At 54.2% G+C, this 18315-nt stretch overlaps 1 protein-coding gene across 2 annotated transcripts in view; it reads left to right on the top strand.

Annotated features, from left to right (window-relative positions):
- The window catches only part of ACAN (aggrecan), a 65181-nt gene that overhangs the window by 26719 nt on the left and 20147 nt on the right, over positions 1–18315 (top strand). For both annotated transcript variants that reach the window (XM_005602799.3, XM_023650286.2), the window contains exons 2-11: positions 13–89; positions 2400–2783; positions 3744–3918; positions 5882–6009; positions 7527–7820; positions 9097–9492; positions 11640–11814; positions 12340–12467; positions 13650–13943; positions 15764–15979. In XM_005602799.3, the coding sequence (XP_005602856.3) occupies positions 20–89; positions 2400–2783; positions 3744–3918; positions 5882–6009; positions 7527–7820; positions 9097–9492; positions 11640–11814; positions 12340–12467; positions 13650–13943; positions 15764–15979 (2260 nt within the window). In that variant the 5' untranslated portion in view covers positions 13–19. The remainder of the gene's footprint in view (positions 1–12; positions 90–2399; positions 2784–3743; positions 3919–5881; positions 6010–7526; positions 7821–9096; positions 9493–11639; positions 11815–12339; positions 12468–13649; positions 13944–15763; positions 15980–18315) is intronic.

Genomic DNA, 18315 nt, shown 5'->3' with positions numbered 1-18315 from the left:
CTCCTCTTCCAGGTGAACTATGACCACTTTACTCTTGGCGTTTGTGACTCTGAGGGTCATCACAGCGGCCATCTCAGTAGACGTTTCAGGTGAGGACCTTTGCACGCACGTCTCATTTATCCACAGGCGCTGAAGACTGGATTCTGGGTGCTGGGGACTGACCCTGGTGCTGCCAGCCTCAGGTGTACAATTTCCCCTCTCCCAGGCTTTTCCTGGCCCTGCCCCTTTTCTGTGGAAAGGCAAGCATAATGGCCTCGAGAGAGCACCCATGCGCGTGAACACACACACATTCATCCAGGAGCCCTCCCTGAGATAGTACCGCTCCTGGCTGCCCTCGAGGATGGAGAGCCGAGGGCGTGAGCTCCGGGCAGGTGCCCACCATCCCAGCATCCTCTCCGTGGATCTCACCCAGAACCACCTCACGCAGAGCTTGGGCTGGGGGTGGGACGTAGAGAAGCCCAAAGAGAAAAAGCTGGCAAGGGAGGATGAACGGGAGCATCAAGGAAGGGGAAATCGCTTGAGGAACAGTCAGAAAGAAGCCCCCCACAGGTCACCACAGGCCTTTGCTTTTGCAAACGGTCCTCGGGAAGCCCGCTGCCTGGTCTCTTGCATGTGACAGGCACCGGGTAGATTTCTGGTCTTGAAGCCCTGAACCCAGTGAACAAACTGTCCGCTGACCCCAGGATGTGCTTGCTCCAAAGTGGGATGTCTCCGTTAGCCCCAGGCAGGAGAGGCCCCCTCTGACCCTCCTCCAGCCACAACACCCCCTAAAGGATGAGCAGTCTGTAGGGCCGACGAGACACATTCACCAGATCCATGCTCCCCTAGACCATACTCTGGGGATGCAGACACCCGAAATTTCCTGTCCAAGTGGACCCAAGCCACTTCCAGGGCCGCATGGGTCTCTCCTCTGGTCCATCCTCCTATGGGGGGACCACACCCCTGGGATGAGCCAGCCCTGGGCCCGAGGGAGGGGTCAAAGGGTGGCTGTTTGTACAGGGTGTGGACAGCTAGGGCGTGAGACCTGGGATAAACCCAGACCCTCACAGAGCAGAGCAGTGGTGGGAAAAGGAGCAGGGCTGGCCCCCCTCCTCCCCTGCGGCTGCCACATCCCAATGCAAAACTCTAAGGAATCCAAGAATTCTAAATTTGAATCCAGCTTCTCCTTTTGAAAGGTTTCGTTGTCAAGTAGGAAGATAGAATATATTTTATTTAACAATCTGTTGCCTTGATTTGTAACTTTTAAATATTTAGACATATGGCGTATGGGTCTCCGTTTGTACTCTGCTCTGGGACCCACAAAAATCCAGCCCCCGGCCATAACCTGGGTGGTTTGCCCACACAGACAAACCAGCTCTCCAGGGTTGGCTGGGAGCTTTAGAAACTGCAGAAGCTCAGTTCTCCACAGAGAGCCACCCCCACTAACCCCGCGCCGTGCTGTGCGGCTGGGGCTGAGCGTTCAGAGGGAGGTGTTTGTGGAAGGGCCTGGTACTGACTGCCCAGGACATCAGAAGGTTAGGGCTGGACCCCAGACATTCCGAGCTCCCCCTTACTTGCCCTGTTATGAATCCACCACCCACAGATATCTGAAACTTTTATTTTCAACCTGCAGGAAAAAAGGGTTCCTTAAGTGTATGACTCGACACGAAAGCTGCTCTTGTTTCAAAAGCTCTTTCTTTCCCATTCCAGAAAGATCTTTGACTTCTAACAGGATTTGGTAAACACGCTGCCTCTTCCCCATCAATATCTCTGTGATCTTTCATGGGGTCTAGTCATTTCCCAAACCCACCCCCCGTCTGACTCTTTGCGGACTTAAACGTCTGATTCCTCTGAAGCTCCTGCAGCTGGGTGCCCCGACTCCCCAGCAGCAGGAGAGAACGGCTTGTCCTTCTGCAAAGTCGGGATGAACCCCAAAGCAGACTTCCTCAAGTGGGACACATCTTTGAAGTCTGGTATTTTAGCTTTAGAAGTTGTGTGGATATTTTTTTCCTCCCCCATAATAATTTTTTCTCCCTGAAAGTAATTTGTCCCAAAATCTTTCAATCAAGCTGTCACTCCAGGAAGATGGGTCCTGTTTATCCTGTGGCTTGGCGTCCTCTGTGGTACCCCGATTTGAGAAACAGAGAGGTGGTCTCAATCCTGAAGTTTCCCCCACCCTCCCCTGCAACCCTTTTCTGGCTCCGTAGTTTCTTGAGGTGCACAGACTGGGGATCTTGGGGAAGGCTGCTCTGGGAAAGGTTGCAAGGCTTCCTGGGAACTCCACATGGCACAGGAGCATCCCCGCCGTAGACACGAGCACGCTCATTGGATTTTGTCATTTCCGGAAGAACTGTCAGGGAGCCTGGGTGGTCCTCTCTAGCACTAACGAGTCTGTCTCCCTCCCCTCCTCTTCCCCACAGACCCTGACAACTCGCTGAGTGTCAGCATCCCCGAACCATCCCCGCTGCGGGTCCTCCTGGGGACCTCCCTCACCATCCCCTGCTATTTCATCCACCCCACTCACCCTGTGACCACCGCCCCCTCCACCGCCCCCCTCGCCCCGAGAATCAAGTGGAGCCGCATTTCCAAGGAGAAGGAGGTGGTGCTGCTGGTGGCCACGGAAGGGCAGGTGCGGGTCAACAGCGCCTACCAAGACAGGGTCTCGCTGCCCAACTACCCAGCCATCCCGACCGACGCCACCTTGGAACTCCAGAACCTGCGCTCCAATGACTCTGGCATCTATCGCTGCGAGGTGATGCACGGCATCGAGGACAGCGAGGCCACCCTAGAGGTCGTGGTGAAAGGTGAGAGCGCCCCCCTCAGGGATGTTGCTTCACCTGTGGAAAGAACCAGAATGGTATCCTCACCGGTGTGGACCCAGGCAGGCTGGCTTTCAGATCCCAGATCCTCCCACCCCCACCCGTCTGCACCTCGGTCAAGTTACTTAACTGCAGTGGCTCCCTCTGTAACGAGGAGCTGGTGGTATCGTTCTTTCTGGACCCTGAGGGAATTAAATTCTTCCTGGCCACAGTCACATGTAAGTGACAGTTCCTGCTTTCCAACAATCCTGTGACTCGGTGGGCCTTGTGACACTCCCCATTTTAAAGGCAAGCAAACTGAGGTCAAGTGACTTGCCTGACGATTCCCTGGAAGTGGGCCAGAGCAGTCTCCTGACCCTTAATCCAGGCGTCTTTTCCCTCCTCCACTTCTAGCACCCCATTCTCAGTTCCAGAAGCCAAACAAAAGGATGAAGACTGCCTGGTCCCCTTTCTCTTGATGGCCCAAGGAGAATGGTCGTGTCCTCTATTGGCTTCAGGACTAGGGGCAGCCCTGGATTTCTCCTGTTTTGAGGCTCTGTCAAAGATGGTCCGCTCCTCGGTGTGCCTTACACTGGGCTCCCACTAGGATGCCCCTGGCTGAAGATGCATGGGGCTCTAAATGTCTCTTCCCCCAAAGCAAATATGGGGTCCTGGAGTGACAAGGAAAAATTTTAAGGAGGCAGATTTTCGTTAAATTCAAAAAACTTTCTGATTATCAGAATTATCATAGGTGTTCAGAAGCACGCTAATGAGTTCCCCATTACTGGGGTGTCCCAGCAGAGGCAGAGGACCACATGCAAATGTGGAGAGGGGATGCCTGCATATCAGCTAGAGGCCTGGACCGGATGTCTCTAAGGTCCCTCTGACTATCGCCGTAATTCTCCGAGGGCCTCAGCGACGAGAGGCTGTGCCTGACCTGCTCTATCGCCCGCGTGTGTCTTGCAGGCATCGTGTTCCATTACAGAGCCATCTCCACGCGCTACACCCTGGACTTCGACAGGGCGCAGCGGGCCTGCCTGCAGAACAGCGCCATCATCGCCACGCCCGAGCAGCTGCAGGCCGCCTATGAGGACGGCTTCCACCAGTGCGACGCCGGCTGGCTGGCCGACCAGACTGTCAGGTGAGCTCCAGGCCACCAGCGGAGTGGGGTGGGCGATGGGCTGGAACGTTGACCAGCACTGAGCTGGTGCTGGCGTGACACGTGGCCGGCCTAGGCTGGGCCTGGAGGGCTGCCTTGGCCAACTCTAGGTCAGGCACCCGATGACCTGTCCCAAATCCTTGTTACAGGAGTTCCCTCTTATCCTTGGGGCATACGTTCCAAGACCCCCTGTGGAAGACTGAAACCGTGGATAGTACCGAATCCTATACGTACTACATTTTTTCCTATACATACGCACCTATGATAAAGCTTAGTTTATAAATGAGGCACAGAGATTAACAACAACAACCAATAATAAAATAGAATAATTATAACGATATACTGTAACGCAAGTTACTGTAGACGGTAGCAATCTCAGCACGTGATTTTTTCCTTTCCTTATTAAGTCAAGAACTTTCACTTTTTCACTTAAAGGAGCACTTCCTGGCCTCTCTGGCGTATCCACATTGCCAACATCACGACCCTTGCACTTTGGGGCCGTTATTAAGTCCAGTGAGGGTGACTTGGATGCAAGCACTGCCGCACTGGGACAGTCGATCTGATAACCCAGACGGCTACAAAGTGCCTAGCGGGCGGGTAGCATATAGGGCTGGACAAAGGGGTGATTCCCATCCCGGGAGGGAGGAAGTTGGACAGCAGGAGATGTCATCACACCCCTCAGAACAGCACACAATTTAAAACTTATTGTTTATTTCTGGAATTTTCCATTTAATATTTTCAGATTGTACTTGGCCGCGGGTAACTAAACCCACAGAAAGTGAATGTGGGTAAGGGGGACTCGTGCTCTGTCCTGCAGGCGAGTGAGTCCCTCCCAGCAACTTGACCTACATGCTCATTTCATCCATGCAAATGACACGTCATTATTCTTCCTACCCATTTTTCCCTTTGCCATGATTTCTTCATTTACTTTTTAAAAAACTTTGGTGCTTTATGTGTTTTTGTAAACCACTGTACATTCTTTTTGTTTTCAATAAAACAAGACTTACATAAATTAAGCTTCTAGGTGCGTTTCCCACCCCCCGCCCCCAGTGCCACTGCTGAGGGATGGGGTGCCCAGCAGGACAGACAGAGCCCTGCCTCGTGGGACCTCAGTCAGGGTGATCGAGCCTGTTAAGACAGGATGTGACAGTTCACTCGGGGCAGATCACCGCGCTAAACGTAAAAGCCAGACCCACCAAGCCCCTAGAAGAAAACAAAGGGAAATATCTTTGCGATCTTAGGGTAGGCAAAGAGATTTTAAGACACTAAGCCTACTAACCATAAAAAAAAAAAAAGACAACAGTCTAGCATAGTCAGGAGCCCACACCTCTGCCTCAGACAGAGCTGGGCTCAAACCCCAGCTCTGACACTTGGAAGCTGTGTCACCTTGGACAAATTGTTTAACATCTCTGAGCCCCAGTTTCTTCCAGGTTAAAACAGAGTCGTTATAGCACCTGCCTCATTAGGTTGATGTGAGACTCAAATGATACAGAGTAAGGATCAGCAAACTGTGACCCCTGGGCCAGATCCAGCCCACTCCTCGTTTCTATAAATAGGGGTTTATGGAAACACGGCGGCGCCCACTTGTGGCTACTTCTTACTACAATGGCAAAGACGAGTGGTCGTGATGGAGACCCTACAGCCTGCAAGACCTAAAGTATTTACTCTGTGGCCTTTTACAGAAGAGGTGTTCCGGCCCCTGGTAGAACATGTTTGGTACCAATAAATATTCAGTAAAGGAGGCTGCCTTGCGTCGCAATACCTGTGAAAACATACATCTCAATAAAGCCGGGAAAAAAATTGTAAAACCAATAGTCCACATCTCCAGGGCAGACACGGGCAAACGCATCAATGAGTTGCCATTTCCTCCCACAAGGGAGTCAGATACAAGAGCACAGGCCCCTCTGTGCCCTGAGTGTCACATCCCACTTTGGATTCCCGGCAGGTATCCCATCCACTTGCCCCGGGAAGGCTGCTATGGGGACAAGGATGAGTTTCCCGGCGTGAGGACCTACGGCATCCGTGACACCAATGAGACCTACGACGTGTACTGCTTTGCCGAGGAGATGGAGGGTGAGGCCGCTGCCCCTCCCAAGAGCACGCTGCTCCCTTCACCCCACTACCACTCGGGATCACATGGGCCTCCTCTGAGGCAGGGCAATAACCCAGGGCACCACCCACTCATCCCGCTGTGCCACACCCAGAGGGGGTAGGGGCGGGCAGTGTGGGGGGTGGAAGGCGCCCACAGGTCTGGCCCCTCTCTTTCCATTTTGGAGAAGGCTTCAGTGGCCCCAGGCACCTGCAGACTGTCTGGTGTCACCACCGAGCCCAAGAGGGCTTGTTGCTGGTCTCTCACCTGGGACTGCCCCTCCAGCCAGGACCCCCGCTGCTCTGACCATCCCATCACTGTCCCAAGGTCCACTGCACCATCGGTGCCCAGCCCGGTCTTGTCACCCCCACAAAGGACACCCCAGGCCACTCCAGGGTGGACCCGTCACAAAAGTAGTTCCCAGGAGAGCTGGCTGGCCGCCCCCCAACCCTCTCTTTGCTTCCCTGTTGCCAGCCCCTAGCCCTTCCTTGGCGGTCCCCAATGGGCTGGTCCTGGAGAGCCCCAGGGGCAGCAGGAAGGAACCTGGAGTCCTGGTTTGTAAGGGCGCTCATTTTGGTCGCAGTCAGAGCTGCCCAAGCTACCCAGGCATGTGGATGACACCCCTTCTCCCATCTGTACCCATTCGCCCCTTTTGGCTGTCCAGATTCTGCCACCTCTGCCCACCACCCCCAAACCCTCAAGCTCACAGCTTCCCCCAGGCTGGGGGAGAAGAGCTGACAGCCCGGCTCATACTGAGGCAGGGCAGCCCCCAGCTTTCTCACCACCAGAGCCCACCTTCGTCACTCTCACCCCAGCGCCCAAACCAGTGTATTAAGTAACAGGCATGTGGGTTCCTGTTTTTGGCTAACCAAAGACCCATACAGCAGCCAACCAGAGCTGCCCCTGAGCGGGGACTGCCAGGACTATCCCCAGGAGCGGATGCCCACGACCCCACCTCCACCCCACACAACCTTGTAGGTTTTTGGAAATGGTAGCAAGAACTCAAAAGCCCCACTAATGCCCTCGTGAACACTTCGGGGCCTAGAGCCCCCAGTTTGTGAACCACTGCTCTGAGGGGTCAAAGTCTGATGCCCGCCTTTCCCATCAGAGTTTGAATTTTTTAAAAGGATCGATTGAGTGGGCAATGCTTGACCCGTAGGAAAGATGCCCCAGTGGCTGAAGATCCACAGCAAACGGCGGGGCCGAGATGCCGCTGAGGAGGTGGAGTTTCGGCCTGGGACTCACATTTGCCCTACGCTTTCCTGCCTCCTTGCCATTTTGGGTCCTCCTGTTTTAGGAAACTGATGCCGCCCAAAAGCCCACGGGAAGTGGAGGGCAGGATGGGAGATATGGATGTGTGGGACCTGGGCTTTGAGAATTTAGAGGCCAAACCGAGTTGAGGGTGCTCAACACCTGGAGGAACCGTGTGGATCTCCCTGGGGATGCAGGGCAGGGAGGTGGGGGGAGAGCCTCACCCCGCCGCCTGCTTTGTCCTTCACAGGTGAGGTCTTTTACGCAACGTCTCCGGAGAAGTTCACCTTCCACGAGGCAGCCAACGAGTGCCGGCGCCTGGGTGCCCGGCTGGCCACCACCGGCCAGCTCTACCTGGCCTGGCAGAGCGGCATGGACATGTGCAGCGCCGGCTGGCTGGCCGACCGCAGCGTGCGCTACCCCATCTCCAAGGCCCGGCCCAACTGCGGGGGCAACCTCCTGGGCGTGAGGACCGTCTACCTGCACGCCAACCAGACCGGCTACCCCGACCCCTCATCGCGCTACGACGCCATCTGCTACACAGGTGGGGCTGGGGCTGGAGGAGGGAGGGCGTCACAACACCAAAATTGGGGCCCAGAGGACGAGATCGTGGAATAGGGGGCTGTTTTCATCAGGGTCCACCGGATACCTGAACCTCATGTCAGCACCCGGCCATTTTCACTGCTTCCTAGAAGAGCTAACATAGTGTTGCTGAGGCTGCAGCGTATCCGGGCCTATCTCATTCGCCTAGAACAGGGTTAAAACCATGAGCTTTAGAGTGTGTGTTTTCTCGGGTTTGGATCCCAGCCCTGCCACCTGCTACTGTGCAACCATGGGAAGGTCCAGGCCCTGAGCCTCAGTTTCCTCATCTGTCTAATGGGAAGATGGTGATACCACATGGAAGATGGCAGGCGCCTGACCTAAGACCATGCTCCCACAGGAGGGTGCTGTGATCTGCCCTTTTCAATGGGATGACCTTAGAAGAAGGGCTAGTTATTGAAGAGTGAGGGGAAAGTTTTGACGGACACTTTATTTTGAAAAATTAGACTAAAATTTTTTTAAAATAAGATTTTTATCTTATATTTTACACAATCTAGGTTTTAATTACAATAAAGTGCCAGTTCTTGGAGGAAAAAAACAATGACTAATACAGAATTGCATAAATTTTATAACAAAATTGGCGATAGCACAATGATCTAGGTCATTTCGTGTTTAACTCTCACAGCCTGGTCTTACGTGAAGAGGTTATTTTTGCGAAAATGATTAGGATTTCCCCCAGGGCCTCTCTTAATCTTTCAATATTGTAACCATCATTTCTGAAGTAGTGACACCCTCATGGATTTTCTTTCCTGGTTAGTCACTGGCTTGGTTCTACCCGACCCTCATTCATTCATGACTGGGGCAGACAGCTCTCCCTTGTCACCTCCATCAATTTCATGAGCTCCTGCGTCTTTGACAAGAATGTTTCAGTTTCACTTTGTAACTGATTTTCTTTGTCCTGTTGGCTACTTACAACATCAGATGGTCAACAAGGTGCTCAGAAGACAGGAGAGGAGGCAGCTGGAGTTGACCAGCAGGAACTGGTTTTGTAAGCAGTGAGCCGATTGGCCGACGTCTTGTGCTATGATGACTTTGCGCTCTTTTGCCATCTGGAAACTGTGGGGACTCCTGTGATGAATATTCAAATAGCTGAGGACCCCAGCGTGGGCCCAGCACAGTGCTGTCCTTCCCCAGCAGGAGAGAAAGTAGATCCGATGCTCGTCCCCCTCAAGCCAGCCCCGGGCTGAGCCGCTAAAGTTTACCTTTGCCCCCTGCCCCAGGTGAAGACTTTGTGGACATCCCAGAAAACTTCTTCGCTGTGAGTGGCGAGGAGGACATCACCATCCAGACGGTGACCTGGCCGGATGTGGAGATGCCACTGCCACAAAACATCACCGAGGGTGAAGCTCGAGGCAATGTGATCCTCACAGTGAAACCCATCTTTGGCGTCTCCCCCACCATCCTGGAGCCTGGGGAGCCCTTCACGTCTGTCCCTGGCGTGGGGACCACCGCCTTCCCCGAGGCGGAGAACGAGACTGGAGCGGCCACCAGGCCCTGGGGCGTTCCGGAGGAGTCCACACCTGGCCTGGGCCCCATCACAGCCTTCACCAGCGAGGACCTTGTGGTACAGGTGACCACAGCTCCTGAGGTCCCTGGGCAGCCACGATTGCCAGGGGGTAAGTGCCCGGCCCGAAGGGGGCTGCATGCGGGGCAGGGGAAGTGGAAGGAACTTGGCCTGGGGGTCTATACCTGGGACCTGGGACTTGGGACCTGGAACAAACCTTTGTCCTCATTTGTAAAACAAGGGAGACACGCCAGACCAGTGACATTCCTGCTCCTTTGCCACAAAGCATTTCCTTCTAATGGAGTCATGCTGGAAACCCATGTACATATCAAGCAGGTCAAGATGCCACACTGGGTGTGGATCTAGGTGACACGGCGTGCAGAACCAGGGCTCTCCCTGTCCTTGCCCCATCAGGACCTCTGCAAGATAGAGCCACTTGAAACTACCGCACTGGGTGGCCCCTGAGGCCTCTCACGGTCTGACCTTCAGGACAGGGCTCGGCAAAGGATGGCCCACAAGCCCAAGCTAGCTGGCCCCCTGTTTTTTATATGGCCCATGAACTAAGAATGGTTTTACATTTTCAAATAGTTGGAGGGGGGAGTCAAAAGAAGAATAATATTCTGTGACACGTGAAAATTATATGAAATTCACATTTCAATGTCCACAAAGTTTGATTGGAACAAAGCCACGCCCGTTTGTTAACCTGTTGTCTCTGGCAAATTTAGAGCTAACATGGTAGTTGTGACAGAAACCATTTAGGCCACAAACATGTCCTAATAAACATGTCCATACTATGGCCATAAAATGTGTCCTATTCTGGAAAGGCCAGCCCTTTCCAGCCACCAAGTGGGATTTCAGCCTGAATTGCCCAGATGAATATAAATATGTCAGGAAGGAGGAGTTTTGGGGTACCCCCAAGGATGGCGGCGTCCCAGGGCTGGAGAGAGCCCCACTGGCCACCACATGGAAAGGTGCCAATGGGCAGGTGAGCTTCTGACACAGGACAGGACAAAGAACGTGAGACAGACTCAGACTGCAGATTCACAGCTGTGACATAAACCGGCCAGTCACCCAGGGACGTGTCAAAAACTACCGTGCATCCAGCTGAACGCAGAGAGGGAGGCAGAGCAGGAGGGGCTCGAGGACAGGGCTCTGCCGCAAGGCTCCAGCCCCTGGAGAGTCTGGCAGGAACTACGAGCCCACTCCCCAGAAATATGCCCTGTGCACACCAAGACAAATGTGGGGTGCACACCCACACAGTATGCCCGGTGCACACCCACACACTATGCCCAGTGCACACCCACACAAATGACCAGTGCACACCCACACAGTATGCCCAGTGTACACCCACACACTATGCCCTGTGCACACCCACACACTATGCCCCGCACACACCCACACAGTATGCCCACTGCGCACCCACACACTATGCCCTGTGCACACCCACACACTATGCCCCGCACACACCCACACAGTATGCCCACTGCGCACCCACACTGTGCCCCACGCACACCCACACAGTATGCCCCATGCACACCCACACAAATGACCAGTGCACACCCCCCGTATGCCCAGTACACATCCACACACTGTGCCCCACACACACACACACTATGCCCTGTGCACACTCATACAGTATGCCCCATGCACACCCACACACTATGCCCTGTGCACACTCACACAGTATGCCCAGTGCACACCCACACAAATGCCCAGCACATGCACACACAATGTGCCAAGTGCACACCCACACAAATGCTTGCAGCCACTTTCAGGAGGACCACTCACCCCCTGAACCCTGGACCCTGGGCCAGGTGGAAGAAATGCCGGTAATTGTTTGATTTCTTCCTTATCCTTTTCTGTATTTTCCAAATATTCTGCAATGAATGGTTATTCTTTTTACAATAAGAAAAAATGCATTTGTTTTAAAGAGTAATGGGACAAATGAGCATCCTAGGAGTGAGGAGCCCAGAAAGGAGGGCTGGGGACACCCAGGGCAGAAGAGTCCTAGAAGGCTTTCTCAGGAAGATGGAGTTCAGGAGCAGTTTGAACAAGCAGAGGGAAACCGCTTGGCTGGAAATGGGATCGGAAGTAGGAAAGGAAAGAGGGAATGAACAGAGGTCATTCCTCAAGGTCCCATGGCTCACACTATTGCTGAAAAGCCTTGAGAAGCAGGCGCCGTGGGCACCGGCATAGTGGCACCGGTCCGTGCCCTGAGCCTGCCCCGTCTCTCCTTCTCGCCCTCTCCCCCCAACCCAGGTGTTGTGTTCCACTACCGCCCGGGCTCCGACCGATACTCTCTGACCTTTGAGGAGGCACAGCAGGCCTGCCTGCAGACAGGGGCGGTCATCGCCTCGCCCGAGCAGCTCCAGGCCGCCTACGAAGCGGGCTACGAGCAGTGTGACGCCGGCTGGCTGAGTGACCAGACCGTCAGGTGAAGGGCGAGCCGTCTCCTCTCCCCGCCCAAGCCCAGTCTCAAGGGTCAGGCTTGGGGAGCCACCACCTGGCCCGGCACCGGCACAGCGTGGGCACCCGCTGCCCTGTGGGTTAATTCAGTCACTGGTGGTGCTGCGGCCACTCCCTGCATTTCTCCCCAGAACCAAGGTGCATTCTGCAAGGGTGGAGAAGAGCCCTGGGGACATTAAGTCCTTGGTCATTTCCCGCCAAGAGACAGAGGGGGAGATCCCCTCATCAAGCCCGTGGTACCCTCCAGCTTCAGCCAGTGCCCTTCCACATAGCAGACTCTCATCTGAAGCCAGAAATCCTCGGGGCCCCAGACCCTTCCCCCAGCTGCTCAGGGGCCTTGCTGCACAAGGGTTGGACTCCTGGTTTGAGTTCCACTGGACACGGAAGGCAGGCCCTGCCCGAGTTCCAGCGTGTCCTGCCAGCCTAACCCTGGGCTGCATCCTCCATCCCCCAGAACAGGCCCTCATTCTGCCCCTCTCACCCTCCTTTGCAGATACCCCATTGTGAGCCCCCGGACCCCATGTGTGGGCGACATGGACAGCAGCCCGGGGGTCAGGACCTACGGCGTGCGGCCCTCATCGGAAACCTATGATGTCTACTGCTACGTGGACAGGCTCGAGGGTACAGGCCCTGTTCTCACATTTGGGGCCCCAGACAGGCAGGGGGCTGATGGGGGGACACAACGAGGAGAGGGCATTACCTTCACCCCAGCCCCGGTCCCACCCAGCCTTCCCCAGGGGAAAGGACCCTGCTTCAGAAAGAGGATGCACCCACCCCCTCAGGTCAAGCCCTTTCTTTCCCTCCCAGATGGTCCGTGTGGATTCTCCCAGCATTGCAGGGGAGTGCTTGCTCCTTCAAAAAAACAATGAGTTCTGGGGCTGGCCCGGTGGTCTAATGGTTAAGTTCACACTCCGCTTGGGGGCCCCAGGTTCACGGGTTGGGATCCCGGGCACAGACCTACTCCACACATCAGCCATGCTGTGGTGGCATCCCACATACAAAATATAGGAAGGCTGGCACAGACGTTAGCTCAGGGCTAATCTTCCTCACCAAAAAAAAAAAAAAAAAAAAAGTTCTGTAGATAAATAAATCAATTTATTTATTTATTATAAATAAGTGTTATATACATCATCTGCCTCGTGGAGAGTCCCAGTGCCCATGAACAAGTCAGACTCTGAGAAGTCCTGCAGGAAGAAGACCTCTAACTCTGCTTAACCAAGGCTCGCCCAGCTTCTTTAACCACAGACCCTTTATTTTGTTTTATTTCATTTCTTTTAACGTCAATTAAAATCACCAGATTACAATTCCACTGAACCCAATTTTGGAAATGCTGCTGTTCTGGAAAGATTTCAGCATTTCTGCCCACTTGTTTCAGGACATGGGCAAGTCACTTCAACTCTCCAGGCCTCAGCTTCCTCATCTTAGATTGGGGCTGATCTATGCTCCTATCAGAGGCCTTGTTGAGTATTCCATGAGATAGGTGTGAAAAGTGCCTGGCACAAGTAGGTGTTCAGGAAGCGTGAACTTCCTTTCCCCAAATCAGATAGGCCCCGCCCCTACCGGTTCACAAGATGGGGTGGGGTGGGGGGCGGCAGGGGATGGGAGGGTGGCTGGGGAGGGAGGGCCTCTCTTGGCCAGGGGAGGGGTGCCCAACGCTGCCTGGGGACTGGGGAAAGGAGCGGCTGTCGTTTCCGTGCAGAGTCCCCAGCTCATCTCAGCCCGGCTGCCCTGCCCTTGCGTGAGCAGAGGCTGCTCTGGCCCTGGGCCCAAGGGGTCACACGTGCCACCTGCCTCTGTCCCCAGGGGAGGTGTTCTTCGCCACACGCCTGGAGCAGTTCACCTTCCGGGAAGCCCTGGAGTTCTGTGGGTCCCACAACGCCACCCTGGCCACCACGGGCCAGCTCTATGCCGCCTGGAGCCGCGGCCTGGACAAGTGCTACGCCGGCTGGCTGGCAGACGGCAGCCTGCGCTACCCCATCGTCACCCCACGACCCGCCTGTGGTGGGGACAAGCCAGGCGTGAGGACCGTCTACCTCTACCCCAACCAGACAGGCCTCCCGGACCCACTGTCCCGGCACCACGCCTTCTGCTTCCGAGGTACACGTCCTTACCTGTCCTCCAGAACCCACTTCTGCCTGGGGGTGACTCCCATGGGCTCACCCCTCCTGGCCTCTGTCCACTCTCCCCATCCATCAGAGAAAGGAGAAAAGAGTCAGCCCCTGTGGGGCAGGGGCAGCTCTGGAGCTAGCATGACCTTAAGCTTTGACCCCAAGGCAACTCCGTCCTTCTAAAGTTCCCCAGAGACAAGTAGAGAGAGGTGAGTAGGAACTTGGGGCTCTAAAATCAGGCAGTCCTGAGTTTTAATTATGGTTCTGCTGCTTCAGGACTATGTGACCCTCGGCAAGTCACTTAACCTCTCTGTTCCTCCAATTCATCTATAAAACAATGATAATAGCTCCTACCTCAAAGAGTTGCTGTAAGGATTAACTGACAGGGTGCATATAAAACACTGGGCATAGTGCCTGGGACATAGTAAATGGACTCAATAAATGTTAGCTTTATTATTATAAATAAATGACACGTACTGTTTCAGTGTGTATGCCCTTGTCAGATGTCCTCCTGCTTCTAAATATTTTTTTTCGATGAGTTCTGTCAGATTAGTCTATTCTTCACTAAGCCCCAGAAATTCATGCTTTTGATTGGCCCATGCTGGGGGACCCACTGCGGCCGTATCACCATCATTACGGGTGAGAGTTCTGAGAGTGACATCATCGGACAACTCAGTGGGCGTGGCCAGGGAGTGGCCAAGACATTGCTGGGCTCTGATTGGATGAGTTCTCACAGGGTCCGCGGGTCGGGTGCGCTGACCAGGACATAGATTGTAGTAACAGCTTGTGTCCCGATGTACATATTATACATCAAAACTGACTGGTCTTTGTAACTTCCGGTGAAGCTGTAGTTATTCCAAAATAAAGTTAATATTGAATAAACCCTGAGCATCCCCAGGTTTCCCAGATTGCCAGGGTCGCGGTTTAAAATCCAGTTCAAAGAAAGTGCAGCCCCCCTCCGCCAGCCTCAGGAAGGCCAATCCCCAGCCCCGCCTGGGGATTTGATGAGGCCCCTGCAGCATCTGCCCAGAGCGGCAGAAGCCACGCCAGTCAGCCTCCTAGTGAATTCTCGGTCATGCACCCCCCACCCGACCCCACGTGATCCCAGCCTTTTCTATAAATGCAGACAAGTTCAGCTTCCTTCCCGACCAAGCCGCCTGCCGGTTCCCCTGAACCACAACAGGTACCCCCAGTCGGTGAATCCTGCCTTACCCCTTCCAGTGCTGGGGCGGCTTCACGGGATCTAAACAGAACCTTCCTGCTTTTGGTCCCGACACACTTGGAACATAACTTCTGTCCCCAGGAAAGGCAGCCTCACGCAGCAGCTGAGAGCGTGGCATCTGGCATCAGATACTTGGATTCAAAGACTAGATCTGCCACTTATAAGCCACTGACCCTGGGCAAGTCACTTAACTCTGTGCCTTAGCTTCCCCATCTGTAAATGCCATAATGGTGTCTAGCTCCTAAGGCTGTTGTGAGATAAAATGATCTTACATACGTAATGCCTTTAAACAAGCCCTGGCAGGTGTGACGGATTCTGCAGAAGCAGTGCCCCAGACCACCTGAAATAAAGTGCTGATGGAGTGCGCAAATCGATATTGTGTAGCTGATGCAAACGGCTCTTATAAATTGAGGAGGCCAAGAGCTGTCTTGCTGGATGGGGACGGGGGTGTAGGGAGGGGCTCGAGGCCCAGCAAGGCTTTTGCACAGGCCTGGCCCACCTCAGAGTCCCCTAGCTCTCCTCGAGAAGGGCCAGCCTTGGGTGGGTCACTGGTAAGGAGGAACCTTCACCACCTACATCCCCTTCAGGTGTCTCAGTGGCGCCGTCTCCAGGAGAAGAGGAGGCTGGCACGCCCACACTGCCCTCAGGCGTGGAGGACTGGCTCGTGACCCAAGTGGCGCCTGGCGTGGCTGCTGTCCCCTTAGGGGAGGAGACGACAGCAATTCCAGCCTTCACCGTTGAGCCAGAAAACCAGACAGAATGGGAACCAGCCTACACGCCACTGGCTGCATCCCCACTGCCAGGTTCGTATGGCTTGGGCGCTGGGGCGTGTCCTGAGGCCACACACCCCTGTCCGCCCGGGGTGTGTCCTGGGCATGGCTTCTCCCCCTAGCTGTGCTTCCCCAGCCCTGACACTACCTGGGCATGCTGCTGCGGGCGACTTCAGCCCCCTGGGCGGGCCTCTAGGACCTCCCGTGCGTGAGAGAAAGGGCACGGGTGGTCTTGTTCGGAAACATTCTCCTTCTCTCCCTCCTCATTCACTGTCCCCTTTCCTTTATTTCTCCTGCCTGCACACCCCATTGCCCATCCTGTGCCAATGAGAGGGCCATGACTCTGTCCCCCTGCATTCTCACCCCGGCCCCATCATCCTTTAAAATCTCCCTATAGGAGGATCCTCAATCGAAGGAAGGGCCAGGAGCGGTCATTGTTGAAGTCTGACTGTGACCCGTCCCCTGGCCTTTCTCCTCCTTTCCTGTCCCTCTTCTGGGGCCAGCCTGCCCAACCGGAGCTTCCTGAGCTCCAGCTGTCATGGTCAGATCAGACGGGACTTGATAGATAGGATGAAAGCAGCAGCCTTCCAACCCTGTTGGAAAAAGGGTTTTGTGGCCATAACGTTTGGGAAACGCTGAAGTACAGAAAGATCAATAGGTTTCCTGGCTGCAGACCTTCTCAGAGCTTTGGATATGTTAACGTGCACTGTAATGCAGAGCAGGGGAGGTATTCTGTCCCCAAAGAATCTGACCACAGGGCCTTTCTTTCTTGGAACAATTTTAACATCGCCCAGTTTGGATCAGTCTGAATTAAAGCAGTGTGCGGTCACGTGTGCGTGCCTAGTAGGGTCAGCTCACCCAGGGGCGTGTGTATTTGAAGAAAAGGGTGCGTCAGAGCTTCTCAGTAATTCCCCCAGTCACCCGTCCAGTGCATGGACAATTCGCTGAACTGGGCGCTCCTCTGGGTGCTGGCAGTGCAACGCCTGGCCCCTTCCATGCCAGGAGGTGGGTGTGCGTGGGTGGAGCCGGTGGGCTTCTGGCCCAGAGACCTCACCAAGAAGCCACTCCTGCCCGTGGCCCTTTCCTCGCCCTTCTCCAGGACAGGAATAGCTGAGTCCTCTTTGGCATGAGTAGGTGGCTTGGCAGAAGACTCTGGCAGCCACGGGTGGGAGTTATCCATGGGAAGGGGCTCAGGGGCCCAGAGAAATGTTCTCCGAGCTTCAGCTTCCAACCATCTTGCTGATTTCGACCATATCTGGGAACCATCTGTACTGTTGTTAACTCTACGTCTTTTTCTTTAAATTGACTTGCTTTAAAAAAGAAACCTAAATTTGTTTAAAGGAGAAATGTTATATCCTGACTGTAAGTGGCCATCCCTGGGTGTTTCCCACCTAAAAATCCTCTTGCATGCCCCCACCGCCATACTGAGCTGCCCACCCTGCCAGGATTCTCCTCCAAGCAAGGGTAAACTGTGGGCCTGCCCAGAGGGGTCCGGCAGCCTCTGCGCCTGGCTTCTCCACCTGGGGAAATCAGCCCAAAAGTCCACACAAGGTACAGTGCCAGCTAGGTTATTTTTTAAATGCCAAAGGAGACAAGATGGAAAGAAAATAATGTAACCGTAATTATTTTAAATGATGGAGTTTTCTTTTTCTCTCTGTTTTCCAAATCCTCTGTAATAGGTTTTCAGAATAGAAAATGTTGGTATATTTTTGCAAACAGCAGCGCCTGGCCCTTCCTGGCCCACAGGAAACGGGTTAGATGAATAATTGTCACACTCCCTGGGGCTATGTCCCATGGGACTCATCATAAAAAAAATAAGAGAGGGTTGGAAGGCCGGCCCCATGACCAAGTGGTTAAAGTTACGCATGGTCTGCTTCAGTGGCCGAGGTTCGCAGGTTTGGATCCTGGGCACAGACCTCCTCCACACATCAGCCAGGCTGTGATGGCATGCCACATATAAAATAGAGGAAGATTGGCACAGATGTTAGCTCAGGGCGAATCTTCCTCACCAAAAAAAAAAAAGAAAGAAAGAAAGAAAAGCAAATTCTCAAATCCTACCCAAGCCCCACTGAATCAGGGACTGTGGGGTGAGCCCAGCATGCTGTGTTTTCACAAGCCCTCCCAGCGATGCTGATGCTCACCTGAGTGTGAGAATTCGCTTTTCTATCAAGCTCCCAGGAGATGCTGGTGCAGCTGGTCCAGGGACCACACTTTGGAAACCGTGGGTTTAGATAAATGAGAGTTGATGTGGAGTACTTGAAAGGTGACCAAGACTGCCCTCAAGGGTAGCCAGGCCCCCACATCCCATGGGTTGTGTGAATGGCGCCCCCTCTAGACTCTAGTCTCAGAAAGTGCAGCCTGAGGGTGGC

This window comes from Equus caballus, chromosome 1, assembly GCF_041296265.1.
Source record: "Equus caballus isolate H_3958 breed thoroughbred chromosome 1, TB-T2T, whole genome shotgun sequence".
Lineage (NCBI taxonomy): Eukaryota > Metazoa > Chordata > Mammalia > Perissodactyla > Equidae > Equus > Equus caballus.
Note: the sequence above shows the minus strand (reverse complement) of the source record. Positions and strands in the feature narration are given on the sequence as shown.